The sequence below is a fragment of the Mytilus galloprovincialis genome, chromosome 6 (assembly GCF_965363235.1).
Source record: "Mytilus galloprovincialis chromosome 6, xbMytGall1.hap1.1, whole genome shotgun sequence".
Classification (NCBI taxonomy): Eukaryota; Metazoa; Mollusca; class Bivalvia; order Mytilida; family Mytilidae; genus Mytilus; species Mytilus galloprovincialis.
Window position 1 is genome coordinate 88446411 of NC_134843.1, and position 15979 is coordinate 88462389.

The window sequence follows — 15979 nt, forward strand, 5'->3', positions numbered from 1 at the left end:
TTTGTAATTTCGGGGTCTTCTAGCTGACTATTCGGTATGTGTTTTGCTCATTGTTAAAGGACGTACGGTGACCATTAGTTATTACCATGTATGTCACTTGTTATCTGGCGGAGAAATGTCTCATTTATAATCAAACAAAAATGAATCATACCACATCTTATTTAATATATATACACTGTATTTCACATTAAAGATAACAACGTGCATCAGTCAATCGATACACTTGCATTTTTATTTTATTTAAACTTGCCGGTTGTTATAACACAAAGAATAAACCATTTAAACAAATCGGATTAATATTAAGAGTCTTATTTTAAAGTTAAAAATCAATACCATCAGAAATTATTTTGACATTTTCCCTACAATAAATTAGATCCGCCCACCTCTGTGTCATGTTCACTTCCTTATGATCCGCCAGTTAACACGGTGACAGTCAAGGAGTAGATACATTCACAATGACAGCAATCGACAGAGAATCTATATATGATGCCTATGAAGAAGTACGAAAAGACGACTCAGAAACTAACTGGTAAGGTCTTTCGAAATAAAAACAAATCTCGCTATTTGAGATTCAAATAAACGAATACCGGCGTTTTGACCTTTGACTTTCGGTCACATGATATTTTTTTTTCTTTAATTTGAAATATATTTTTAATATTTCTTTTTTTACAGGCTGCTTTTGAGTTTTGACGATGATAACAAAATAGTTTTAGATTCAACGGGTGTAGATTTTGAAGAATTTCGTGAAAAATTTACAGGTGAGCTTTCTTTTTGATTTTGTTCAATTTAATTTTTTAAAATACCTTAAACCCCAAAAATGTAATGAAATACCTGTCTCACATGACGTATATAATGTTATTTTTATGATGAATTTCAAATCTGTAAAACGTACAAGGCTTGCTCTAACAGATTAATAAAAGGGTGCGGTTCGACCCTTTTCTGTAATGTTTCCTTCTTTATTTCTTAATTAAAAAAACATCTTAAGTAGATTATTTCCGTGCGATATTTACACGCACATTGTACTATTATCCATTTAAGAATGCAATTTATGACCCATACAATTACGTACATGCATATATATCATGACCTGTCATTATATGTTATCACCATATATGGTAATGATATTGTCGCTATATATAGGAGATACTTTTGCAAATGTAATCATGCGATTTTTCTGTTGTTGTATATGAAATTCAATGAAATTATAAGACCTTGTAATGATTTGAGTCTAACAGAATTATTTTTTTTTTAATTTTTGATCAATTTGAATAAGACAAAATTAAAAATGAGACAATTTTTATTCTTTTTTCTACATGCATAGTGTCATTTAGTCCATGTACTAAGGGGAAATATCATAAAATATACTTCATATAAAGATGAAATGTATCCCATAAAATTCAAGTAAGCAATCTCATTATACTTATCAATACATTGGTCAAGGAAACTTAGCTTCTCGTATATTGTAATGTAAAACAAAATAATACCCGAGAGGGAGGATCAGTATCTAAAGGGGGGCAATAGAATATAATTTGAAGGAGCGGCAGAGACTGAGCTGCAGACGGCTGAACTATTTAATTGCACTTGTCATTTTGTCAAAGACAACTTAAAGACAAAATCCGCTGACTAGTCCCATGATATAAAGAACGTTGACACGAGGGTTGTGTCGCCTACCAGTGGAACATATATATATACAAGTGGTTATGTCCTATAAAAATTCCGTAATGGTGATCATGATGGCGTTCATAAACTTTCGAAAAGATTTTGTCGATTCTTTTCATGTTGTTTTGTATCAAAATTACCTATAGGTTTTGCTTTCTTCCGTTTACAAACAACATATAATAACTGCATATAAAGCTGTACTTGGCATACCCTTTGACCTATTAACCTTTTGTACAGAGCAAATATTTGAATTAAATTTTAACGTATTTTTAAAAGTGATAAACTGATATTGATGGTCCCTCGACATTAAATTCATATAAAATGGAGATAACCTGAAGCGGATTATGTTTAAAATATGTTTCTCGAGCTTAGTATGACGTGTTTTCCTGTAACATTGACCGTTTCAGCTCAACAATTTTAGTTTAGTCATAAGTACATACTTTTATTATATAATTCTGTTGTTGATAACTTGTTATTAAGTTATTTCAATGATCACATAATTATACGTCTCATTTCATTGACGGGGAAATAATTGTTGGTGTTTTAAATGAATGCTGTATTTCCTTGTATATCAATGCTTTTTTAATCAATTTCTTAAACTAGTTCCTTCCCTTTTATTTAGGCATATATCATAAAAAAGGCTACTTGTGGTAAGCTTAAGAGTTCATGGTAAACTCTGCTTAGTCTATTTTCATTCTCTAAAAGGTCTCCTCTTAAAGTTTTGATTGCACTTTGGTAGTAATGTTTGGCATATCTTGATATCGATATATACTGAAGGTATGAAAATGAATCGAAATTAATGTGAAAAATGGAATTTATCCAACCCACCTTTCACTAATATGTTTTGTTAGCCCTCATATCGGTCACTCAAGTTGAATATATGATATACGAATTCGGCCTAGAGTTTAACTGAGTGCGGACAATCTCCAAAAACATATGTCTACGTTTGTCAGATCGTTGGGTTGTGAATCTAAGTAAATATATGTCAACAAAAAAGACTCTGTTTTTATAAGTTTCCTCCATCCAGTTTGTCTTCCGATAACTTTTTTTTCACGAAGATCGTTTAATCATTTTCGGATTAAGATTTTAAATTATTTATGGACAGTTTTAACAAGAATGTTGTTTGTGCAAGTCATACACTGAATTTTAAAAAAATAAGTGCACCATGTTACCGAGATTGTTTTCAAGCTATAGGCTCAAGGCTAGAGATCGTCTGAAATAGTGCACACAAATGACTTTAACGTTAGAGACCACATCAAAAGTTCAATGTAGGATAAAAAAAACTTAATTCATATAGTTTTTTCACTGACTCCCCTACTCCCCCTCTCTTAACTTAATTTTGGAAAAATTGATTGACCAATAAGGATATATATATATAAAATCGATTTCAATTAAACAAAACTTCTAGCAATGTTGACCTCCCACCCCCAAACTATTTGAATTAAGTTTTTTATCCTTCATTTTGATGAAGTCCCTTAGCAAGTCGACCAGAACGGGCTTTGTGTTTAAGATTTTGTAGTAAATTATTTTTAAAAATTACTCTTTGTTATTGCACTTATTCTTGCAATTTTACAATTATTCACTGTAGTTTAAGCCCTTAACTCTTACTTCCCGCTTCTTCTCTTCTTACGGGAAGTAAGAGTAAAGGGCTACCATGTGTAAATCACTTAAATGTATTAAGTAAAACATATTGAAAAATCTTGAAACACCAACAAGGGAAAAAGATGGTCATGCCCTAGTTTATGTGGCTTAAATAACAAAAAAATCTCTTTCAAGATTAAAAACTGACAAGGCGAAAAGTTAAAAGAAATGGAAGATTATATATATATTTTTAACATGTGAATGTTTTCTGATTTTTATGGAACATTATAAGTCGTTTAATACTAGTGTGCCTCTAAATGGTAGACAAAACAATTTTGTAAAAGTAAAATAGGGAGCAAGTAAATCCAACTAAGAGACCGGCGAAAAAGATTCAGCATATGATTATATGTGAAATGATATTATTTAAATAAAGCTCGAAATATTTATGCATTGAAAACATTCTTTTGTAATAAAATGCTGCATTTAATAAAATATTGCATACGAAGACGGCAGAATCGTTTTATTGTAGAGTGATTATTAAATGTTGTCAACTATACTAGTGTATATGAAAAACTTCTTTCAATATAGTTATATAATTTGTATAACTAAAAACGTGGTTGGAATATCAAATTATAGACCCATCACCTTAAGAACGTCAATATAGCATTTGATTATACGATTAAGATTTGTTGGTTTACAAAGTTCATTTAAAATATTCTCTGCCCAAAATAAATATATTGATAAAGTAAGCTATAATAACTAATATGCACGGTACACTAAAGTAAAAAAACATAATACACACTACAGTAGCAATTGTGTAGAAGGGTTAAATTGAACATAATATTTAAAAGGCTTTTGTGATTGAATGACGAATTTCCGTTTTATAAGAACATCCTCTACATTTTCCTGTTGAAGTGTTAAGATAGGACTTGTAATATTTTCAGTATTCCGGTTACTAGCAAATTTCACCCGTGTAGTTAGCTTAAGAGCCAAATAATTTTTAAAGTTTTTAAAATGTATTATTTTGTGTTTATTTTGCATAGTTAAAAAAAAAAAGCCGATAGAAGTGATCTGTAAAATATGTATAAGATCTATTATTGCATCTGTATTTAATAAGATATTATGAAAGTACAATTACTAAAGTTTTTTCTTCATACATTCGAAGAAGTAGGGATGTGTAGTATAGGTCAGTAAGACACCCATACAACAACAAAAATAACCATTGTTGAAGGCAGTACTTTGACCTATACTTGTTAACTTTTTATACGTTTTGACTTGGATGGAGATTTGTCTCATTGGCCTCGTACTACATTTTCTTATTCATATTCGACATAAATAAAATTGTTAGTTATCTCTCGGAAAAAATAGTAAATATAACATGTTATGAAACACAAACATTGTTCAAGCATCATACCAAAGATGGAAATAGTGAGAAAGATTTATCTGGGAGATCATTGATTAGTTTTTTTTACATTAATAAAAATCCTTGATGATACATACTTTTTTTGCAGATGAGGCACGACTGTTTGGTTACCTGAAAGTTATAAGTGGAGATGAGTTGAGCAAACGATCAAAATTCGTCCTCATCACATGGATAGGTCCAAAAGTTTCAGTTCTGAAAAAAGCAAAAATGTCCGCTGATAAAGGAGTAGTGAAAGAAGTTTTACGAGTAATATCTTATTCTAAATATTCATTTAATTTCATTAGAGTAACTAGTTTTGCTGGAATAAAATGGTCTAAAGTTATTAATATTTATTAGAATTAGAGTGTCGATATTGTAAATTCATTGTAAAAGTCACGGTGGCGAAAAGTACCAGAGGGACACTCAACCTCATAGATCGAAAATAAACTGACAACGCCATGGCTAAAAAAGAAAAAGACAAAACAGAATAATACATATGACACAACATAGAAAACTAAAGAATAAGCAACACGAACCCACCCAAAACTAGGGCTGATCTCAGGTGCTCCGGACGGGTAAACAGATCCTGCTTCACAAGTGGCACCCGTTGTGTTGCTCATGTTATTACAAACCCGTTCTAAATTGCTGCAAAAGAAATAAATATTTGACATATAATACTCTTAGCTAAAGGATTGTATAACGTGACCAAATTGAAATGTTATTTATATAGCTGTTCTTAACATGTTACCATTTATTTCCAGAGCTTTGCTATAGAAGAATTATTTACTGACCGTAGTGAAGTTAAAGAAGAAAGTATTAAAGCAAAAGTAGCAAAGGCAGGAGGAGCAAATTATGGTACAGGAGCCCGATGATCTCTGTTAATAAAATGGCGGGATGAAAACGGTCTATAACAAACATAAAACCAAAGACTGTGAACTTGTGTTGATTTATATCCCTGTATGTCTCAGAGAGTTTTTAAAATTTTATATGAATGTATCTACAAAATTTCCTACCAATAAGCTAACAACAGGGAAACAGGGATAGCAAGTATTAATGGGACATCGAAATCTATTGTTTTAATATATAGTTATATTTGATAAATATTTGTTTTACCCATTTCAACCATTCCTTACTTGTATTTTATATTGTAGGTTAATGTTCTTTCATATTCATATGTCTCATTCCAGTTATTTATGAATATTTTACAAATACTTTATTATTTTTACAATAGAATAAAGTCGTATATGACAATTATATTGTGTCAAATGTTTCCTTATGCGTCTTAATATGCATCCGTGTAAAAGGGCTTGAGATTGGCGATAAAGTGAACACATGTACTAGACATTGTTACGGCCAGAAATCGCCTTTAAATTGTAGCCAACAAAAGACACAAATCAATAGTAAAATTTAACAATATTTAATATACAAAAGTTTACAAAAGGTATTACACAAATATTACTGTTAACTTAACTGTCAAAATATGAGTCCAATCTGTTATCTTTATCTGTATCCGGAAATCTTTCGGAATCCAATTTGAATATTACGTTCACTACTAATGTCACAATCCAGTATGATGTTGTTTGTAGAATAAAAGTGTCAATCCAAATGCTGTGAATACTAATGTCTATCAATGTCTATGTCCAAGTTTAATTATGAGAGTTTAACTTTAGTGTCTGTATATATAGTGTTGTCATGGAAAATTCTAGAACACTCTATAATGGAACATTGTGGAAAATCCTGGAAAGTTACAATGGAAGTTTCTGGAATAACGTAGAAGTTTAAATTACGCATCTTTTATAAGGATCATTCTAGAAAGTTCCAATCATTCTGTGATTGTTCCAGTGATTCCTAAGATTATTTGGTAAACAACTATCAGGCCATACAACACAAATTAGGCCAACATAAATAAACATAATAATTACAATATCATAACACATTAATTTAAAAGAAACTGTACATGTATTTGAATACACCACCGACTTACTAAATCAGCGGTACTTGTTTAAAATACAAATAAAATAAAATCTTATCAAAGTTTTATTAATTGTCGAAACATTGCAAACAAAGTAACACAAATTCTAGTGAGCTTTTAAAATCGACATTTTTATATATCACACACACACAAAATGGCATGCAAACAAACACACATATCAAGATAGATATATACATATAAAAAAGACATATACATATAAAAAGACACAAAACAACAGGTATTCAAGCTCACAAGCACATAAGCAAAATAAGATAATACTTCATGCACTTTACTATATAATAACCCCCCCCCCACCCAAAAAAAAAAGGGTAACTGGGGAATAAGTATGATCACTTAAGTCTTCGCCCAATCGGCAGTAAAACGTATGCAAAAGTGGGGCGTGCGGGATGTATCAAGTTTGAAGCCACATCCGGCAGAACTAGGCCGTTAGATCCGATGCCTAGTGTAAAGATAGTGCCAGCTCTTTGTATAAACGTTGCAAGGGCCAAAGGTGGCCTGTTGCAAGGCAACATTTCTTTCCCTATCCAATATACCCTCATTTTCCAGTGGCAGTCCCAATTTCCCCGACCTTCATCCCGGATGGCCTCTATTACAAGACCTATCTGTTGTAATTATTGTTTACTTGGTATCGTCCTGAACATGCTTGAAATATTTACCACTGGTCGTTAAGCAACCAACAACCAATCCATCTATGTAGTAAACAAACATAAAAAAAACCACATCACAACCTAAGGTCTCACCTGGACATTTGAAGGTCCCTACTATGTAGTGGTTACCTGAACTACAAAAAAAAACAGTCAAATACCGTTCCATCTCGGCCTCTAGAACGTGTTCTACAACTAATCTTTCAGTGTTTTAACTAGTTCCTTAACTATTATCAAAGAACTTACCATAAACGTTTGTAATAAAATATATGAAAATAGTGGGATTAACTATTTTCGGAGTTTGGAATATTCTTTGGATGTTTTCGATAAATTGTTTGCTTTTGGTGGTCTTTTTGATGATTTTGTTGATAGTTCTAACTTTTCAACTCTTTACACTACACCTCCACACAATATCATACATCAAAAGGTATCATATTTAATTAAATGGTTGTTTGATAAATCTGAACGCAAATATATTTGCTGTAACTCATTTAAAGCCTTCTTCTCTAATGAGAAAGGTAGATATGCTAGATATACTTACTGGAGGTGTGATGAGAAGATTGAAGCTGCTAATTTTCTCCTTACTAATATTTATCTACGTTTTGGCAACACAACTTATCGACAGATTGTAGGTATTCCTATGGGCGCTAATTGCGCCCCTTTAATAGCAGACTTATTTGTGTACAGTAATGAATCAAAATTTATGACTAAAGTCAGTAAAGACACGTCAAAATTGCATTTTATTGACAAATTCAACATCACTTACCGTTTTCTTGATGATGTTTTTCGTTAAATAATCAATAATTTTCTATACAGCCGAAATTTACCAAAAGAAACTTAAATAAATCAAATTTAAACGCTAACTTTTTTCCAAGACTTATAAATTCACGACAAAAGGAACGATTTTTCGTCCCCTATTATTGATTTTCCTTTTTTGGACTGCCAATACGTGTTGAGAAATACTCTTAATCGACACTCAAGATTTAACACACAAAAAGCTTGCAAAATTAAAAAAGATGTACAAAGCACTTTATTTTATTTTTTGTAGGTATAAGCGAATTTATAAGTCTGGTATGAAAGAATAAGATGATTCTGTGATTTCACTTCGGTTATGATGAATAAACGAATCGATGCTATTTAGATCTTAATTGTAAGCACATCGAAGTTGTAACTGAAAAAGCAAAAACAGCTGATTAAACAAAAAACACGTTCGTTCAAACTTTCATTGAACTCTTTTTCACTCCGCTCACTATGATCATTTTTCTCGAGCCTGCAACTTTTGTTGCAGAAAGCTCGACATAGGGATAGTGATCCGGCGGCAATGTTAGCTAACTTCTTAAAAGATTAATATTTTATAGGGTGGAAGACCTGGATGCTTCATACTTTGTATATAGATGCCTTATGTTACGAAGTTTCCGTCAGTCAATGTCCAATGTCCTTGACCTCATTTTCAGGGTTCAGTGACACTTGAAAAAAAAGTTCAGTTTTTTTGTAATGTTGAATTCTCTCTTATTATAAGTAATAGGATAATTTTATTTGGTATGTGCGTACCTTGCAAGGTCTTCATGCCCGTCATACAGTTTTCACTTGACCTCGACCTCATTTAATGGATCAGTTAACAAGGTTAAGTTTTGGTGGTCAAGTCCATAGCTCAGACACTATAAGCAATAGGTCTAGTATATTCGGTGTATGGAAGCACTGTAAGATTTAGTGGTGTACATGTCCAACTGGCAGGTGTCATTTGACCTTGACCTTATTTTCATGGTTCAGTGGTTATATTTGAGTTTTTGTGTTTTGATCTGTTTTTCTAATACTTTATGCAATAGGTCTACTATATTTGTTGTATGGAATGATTGTAAGGTGTACATGTCTAGCGTCAGATGTCATCTAACCTTAACCTCATTTTCATGGTTCAGTGGTCAAAGTTAAGTTTTTGAGTTTTTGTCTTTTTATCTAATACTATATGAAATAGGTCAACTATATTTGGTGTATGGAAATATTTTATGATCTATATGTCAGTCGCGCAAGTTTTATTTAACATCGACCTCATTTTCATGGCTCATTGCTCAGTGTTAAGTTTTTGTGTTTTGGTCTATTTTTCTTAACTATAAGCAAAAGGTCAACTATATTTGTTGTATGGAAGCATTTTTAGCTGTACATGTCTGCCTGGTATGGTTTATTTGACCTTGACCTCATTTCCATGGTTTATTTGTCTTTGTTTAGTTATCTTGGTTAATGTTAAGTTTATGTGACAGTTGTAATAAAGCTTTCTATTTATGACTACCAACATAATATCAATGATTAGTAAAGAAGGCGAGACATTTCAGCGTGTGCACTCTTGTTAAATTAAGGCCTGTACAGTTATAATAAAACATTTTGAAGAGATGTTAGCTTGTTGGATAAAGAGAGATAACTCTAAAGGTACTATTGACACTTTCACCAATAACAGAAAAATTCTTCTTCCAGATTCGGGAGTAGACTCCCAGGTAGGAGTGTAAACTTGCCGGAGTCGTTAATCAGTATAAAGCATTTTGTCTTGAAAAATCACACATGAGAGATAAAAATGTTTTGTCTTCGTTATCATTCCTTGTGTAAGCAGAAAACTTTGGGAAGAATGGTTATTTCAAATCTAGGTTAATAATTTTGTTCTCTTAGAAAACTAGTTTTCTCTAGTTATTACGAGGGCACTGGAGTGAGAAAAAAAAATCGCCCTCCGCTTGGTATTTACCTTAGTGTGTGTGTTAAACATGTGAATATAAAGCTACTCATATTTAGAAGTTGGTGCATGCATAATAATCAATAATAATGAAAAATGATAAAGAGGGATATATGATATAAACAGGAGAGAAAAAAAGTTACGAGTATACATAAACTTTGCAGTTACAGGCATTTCCATTCCACGACTTACTAAGTTAACGAACAGCAACTAACAAGTTTTCTTGAATCATCAGGTCATGTCATCTTTCAATTAAAATGCAGCTAAGATATGTTCTCTGGCTAAATAATTTAAAATTTGGTGACTATTAAACGCATCTATCCCATCGAAATTCACTCAGATACATGACAACAGATACAGTTAAGTCTGCATCAATGAGGATCGGTTGAAAACAAAACTTTTCGACAAAAGAGATGATTTGCTTCCCAATTGTGAACTTTCTATTTCTATATAGCCACATTCCAGCAGCGCCAGGCTGCATATTGGAGACGGGTCTAGATCACTCATCTGCTGATATGGCACCTGCTGATTTTGCACCATTAACCTGCAGATTTTACCCCTACGTAGAACAACTAAAGTTGCTCCCCTTTGTACGCTAATGGGTTTTAAATTAAAAATTAATGCCATGCTACTTTATTAATAAAGTTAAATAACAGCTAACATTAATCATGTAAGATTGCAGGAAAGTATGATTTAAATGGTTTGTAAAATTTGAATTCACTTTTAAAAGTTTTGTCTTTTTTCAATGATAGTACATAACATATTGATTTGGGAAACAATAAATTGTATTAATCTTGCAGATAAAAAAAACAAGTGAAATGAAATTATTTAAAACTAAAGGAGGAAATTAACTTATATTTCTTTAAAAAATAAGACTGTTAGGTTATTTTTTTCTTAAAATTTTATTGTTTGAACACCACTAAAAGAAGTTAATCACATAATTAATATAATTTTATCTATGATTTTATGACATTGAGTACATGTAATGTATGTTATGTATAAACAGCTTCACACTGTTATAGACCATGGTAAACGGCACAAACCATGCAATGACTTGAAAACGCCAACATAATCTGTGATGCAATAAATACATTTCTTAAACTTTGTGATTACTGTGCTCAAAAGGGGTTCTAATCTTTTAATTATTGTTCTCAATTATTCATCAATTTCAAATGTATATTCTGCTTTGTTTCAATTTATTTCACATTTTGTACAAATTCAAATCATTTATGAGCAATATTTAGTACATCTTATAACATGTACGAGATTCTTTTGAACATGTTTTTACTTGTATTTTTGCATTGTAAGAGTTTTAACATGTACAATATTATAACATGTAAAATTCGCAACTTGTACACGACATATATATCTCCTGGATGGTACGATATGCTATCAGACCTAAAAACTGTATCCATATTGGTTAATCTTTAGTTTTCAAGGCCTTATGTTGTGTGTTTGTAGACTGTTGTTTGTCGTTTATTGATTTTCTGTCATAGAGGGGTTGCTTCTCACAAGGAAGCCACGGTATTGAATTAAAAACAAAGAGTTCCAAGTGGTGAAGTTAAAATCATAATTGTAACCACGACCAACATAGCAATATTTACAAACATACATTCTTTAGATTTAAACAACATTCATATTTTTTTCAAGTCAAATCATTTTGAATATCTTTCGCCTCTTTTTTAAAGGAGTTCCAGCCATATGCTGATGTTTGAGTCTTGTGTATAACTGTATAATATGGAATATCTATAACACTACATAAGAAGTCCATTACTGTCTTCTGATTATATCTAAAATCTTTACCGTGATACAACAGAACTAAGTCATGCAGACATGGTAACAGGTTGTCACAAAATACCGTGCATTAAAGATCATTAAAATTACTCCACTGGCTTAAATTTACCTGCTGTCTCAGTGTCTAGCAGCCTTGTGTTGGTTCATGCAGACATGTCCGTGCTCTTCCAATCTATTATGAGTGGTTTTTTTTCTGATAGATATATATGTTATGGGTTTTGTTTTGTCTGGTCGGAATGGATCATTTAGTATGCTTTGTAAATTTATTGGCCCTGCGGCTTCTAATTTAATATTTCGCTAGTAAGCAGTAGGGCTATGATTTTATTCAGTATGTTTGATGAAGTTCCTATATCTTTTTGTCGGTAAAAGGGTGTCTACATCATCTTCTGAAGTAAGTATAGATCAGTATACCCTCTGTATATTTCCAATATTTCCAAATATTAAGCTTATCTTGATTTCAATATATTATGATTTTAGTTGCTTAAATCTTTTGATATTGATCAGCATTTTATTATTGTTGTTAACTGACGATTTTCGCAAAATCGAGTTGCAGTTGAATGTATTTGTATATGAATCACGACTCTGTAAGTGTTGGCAGGCTCTTTCCAATATATCATATTAATACCCTTTATCTTCAATCTTCAATCTTTGTCGTGATGACAGAGTAATCTCTCTTGTGAATTATCCTCTCTTGTAAAATTATTTTCACTAATGTAGTTTCTCCTTTGTACTTAGATATTGTAGGTGGCGCTTTAAAAATATTATAGAATTATATAAATGTATCAAGTGAAAAAAAAATGGTTAATTAGGTTATTGGAATGGCATGAAAAAATAAAAAAATATTAAAAATTAAAAGAAATTTGTATTAAGGGCATCCGATACAGTTTCAAGGGAGGTAACTCTTGGCGCGACGTTAAGCGTTTGAATTCCCGCAAAACGTCACTTTTTGCGGGACGTAATGCTTGTAATTTTCCGTAATAAAAAACGTTATATGGATTTTTCGATGCCCCATTTTCTGTTTCTCCCGCATGCCAACTTCTACACCATTAATATTAGTGCTTTTGATTCTAACATGATAACAGTCTAATATAATCATAAGAAATAAAACACATTTACTGTTTCTGTGAGATCTTCAACAAAATATCGTATAGTGAGCAATCTCAAGACGACTTACCCTTTTGGTGTTACTAATATAATGCATGTCAATTATCATTTTTTTATTATAATTTATCATCCATGATTTGGTTCGGGTCAGATTTTCTGTCATTTTATTACAGCACAGAAAACCAATGATATTTATAAAATAATACCAAAAATTTAGGTACACGAAGAAGTAAACTTCCTAACTGAACAATTCATTCAATTTATTTATGTTGGGTAAATAATGGTATGCCGCTAATATTAACAATGATACAACTTTAATAAAAGAACAAAGTTCCTATCAAGTTCCTCTACGTAGTACGGTTTTTATCTAACAAAAGGCAATAGCATACAATATTTTTATACACCCGTAAAAATTTGACGGGACGTATTATGGTATACAAATGTCCGGCGTCCGTCTGTCCTTCGTAAACATGGTACAGCATATTTATACATCACGTTGCGGAGGGTATAATGTTTTGATCCGTTCGTCTGTCTGTCCATCAATCCTGTTTCTTGTCATCGCAACTCGTCTTAAACTACACATCAGAATTTCATGTAACCTTGTTGGATAATAAGGACATACGGTAGATGTGCATATCGACATGAAATTACAATTCATTTTTTTCTAGGAGTTACGCCCCTTTGAACTTGATTGCTTCAATATACTACTGCAACATTTTGACGTTGCAACTCCTCTGAAACCAACATATTTCATAAAACCTTTTTAGATAATAAGGACATACTATGCAGATGTGCATATTGACAGGAAATTATGATTAAATTTTTTTTCTTATACAATTTTGTTTATTACAGTTATTTCATTTCTCCAGTGACAAAGTAGGTACGTGGGTATGTGAGCACGCTCACTAAGGTTCTTTGATATCCTTATTTCATTGATCGTAACATGGTTGTTTTTTCATGATGGTCAAACAATCTGTATACTTTTTGGTGAACTTTTTGAGTTACAGGACTTTAAACTAAAACGGGGGTATGTTTTTTTCACAGTTCGCGCTGTATCTCAAAAACTATTTATGATTATTGCTTAAAACTTTACACACTTCTTAGTTATATTAATCTGAAGATCTGTATACTTTTTGAGGATGATTCAAATTTTATTTAAGAGTTATTGAGTTAATGAAAAAGAGGGGGTTTTCACATGTCGCGCCGTATCTCAGAAACTATTTATAATTAGCGCATAAAATTTCACATACTTGTTTAGTTAAATTACTCTTAAGATCTGTACTCTTTTCGTGATGATTCTTTAATTCATTTTGAGTTCTTGAGTTTTCATTGAGCTTCAATTTGGTATCATAGAAAATAAGAATTAGGAATGAGTCGGGATATACTTAGCATGACTACCTGTACAACCCCCATGTTGGTTTAAAAACAGGTATTATGTGTTTTTCATAAGACGACGGGCGTATCATGCGCTCGTAGCGCAGCTGTTTATATTGTTCCTTTAAAAAAAACATATTAGAGAAATGACGGAATGACAGCAAATACAATACAATTTCAAATATAATTAATATTTCCAAATAGCATAATTCTTTTAAGGAATAGTTGATATGCACTGATTTTCGAACGTGCCCATACGATATCAGTTTTATAGAAATTAGGCAAGAATTGTACACTTGAAAAATCTAATTAACCAGAAGGACCGAAGGACAGACAGAGGAATGAACGTGCGATCTTTTATGTACCCCGCAATACGTCTCTCTGTGGTGAAAAAATATCATAGTTATTTACCAATAAAATTACGCAATGAGAGAAGTATTTGGATTTTTGAAACTTGTCACCCTCTTCCCTCCCCACCCCCACTTGAAAAAAAACAGCATTAAAAACTGAGGAGAAAGTATATAATAGTACAATATTATAAAATTGACTTGCTTTTAAATCGGAATTTGGGTGGGTTTAGTGTGGAAAGTTGGGAGAAGAGCAAATTGAAGGTTCTCCTTTATAAGGTTTTGTTTTTGTTTTCTGACAACATAAAAAAAGAAGATGTGGTAAAATTTCTAATGAGACAACTCTCCACAAGAGACAAACATGACACAGAAATAAACACCTATAGGTCTTCAACAATGTGCAAAGCCCATACCGCATAGTCAGCTATAAAAACTGCAAACTGTTTAGGAGCCTCTCAATTTTATTCAATTGTAATCATTGACCCGAACAAAAGTTTAATTCTATGAATAAATGTGAAATTCTAGAAAGTGATTTAAACGTGAACAAAAGGATTTTAATTGGGTGTTTTAAAGAAACAGCAGCCCACCAACCAAAACAAAACAAAATCAACATTTAGTGGTCAACATATAGTATTTATAAATTTAAGTGTGTACAGTACATGTACCTGTATGTCAAGTTCTAAATTGCCGAGTCTTTAATTTAAAAGCCGTAAAGATAATCAACAGTCCGTATTAATATTTTTCTTGAGATCTATGTTTCTCACTTAGACCACAAACAAAGAGATCAGATGTATTTAAGATTCACATGATTTTATTTCCGAAAACAATATTACAAATTTCTAGGTAGCTCTTTGTACAAGCAATATTTATACATCTCAAAAATGTCGCCGGTTATTTGCAGAGATAACGTCAAAATTGTCTGCCAGCGACGTCGTGCACTTTAGCGCTAACGTTGAGGTTACAAAGGGGGGACGCAATTTTTAGAATAAATCGCGTTTATTATAAAATCCAGCACGGTGACATATATTTTTTATTTGAGATTTGGAGAAAGCATGACAAAATGCAGTTTATGCAGAAAAATGATAAAAATGACATTTTCAGTAACAGTTTATTTCCTTATTTTTAGGTTTAAAAAATTACCACTTTGAGCATCTGGTCCGCAATGTCAAGCAAGGCTTGAACAATTGTATAGTCATTTGTGTTGGGATTTATTTTTTTCCTTATTGTCACTTATCACAGCTTCAGATTGAACCCGATCTTAATAATTTACGACGAAGAATATTTGATCCAAATTTTTTATAACAATGCCTAACTATTTTACAAAATAGCACAAATCCCCAATTTTCAGCCTTAATTTTCTCGAAA

The 15979-nt window shown here is 31.8% G+C and overlaps 1 protein-coding gene across 1 annotated transcript; it reads left to right on the forward strand.

The window, feature by feature from the left end:
• Nucleotides 1-373: 373 nt before the first annotated feature.
• On the forward strand, nt 374-5896 carry LOC143080615 (coactosin-like protein). The gene is made up of 4 exons (XM_076256540.1): nt 374-529; nt 673-758; nt 4752-4909; nt 5404-5896. The coding sequence occupies exons 1-4, from the start codon at nt 456-458 to the stop codon at nt 5512-5514; spliced, it is 429 nt and encodes a 142-aa protein (XP_076112655.1). The 5' UTR covers nt 374-455; the 3' UTR covers nt 5515-5896.
• Nucleotides 5897-15979: the final 10083 nt, after the last annotated feature.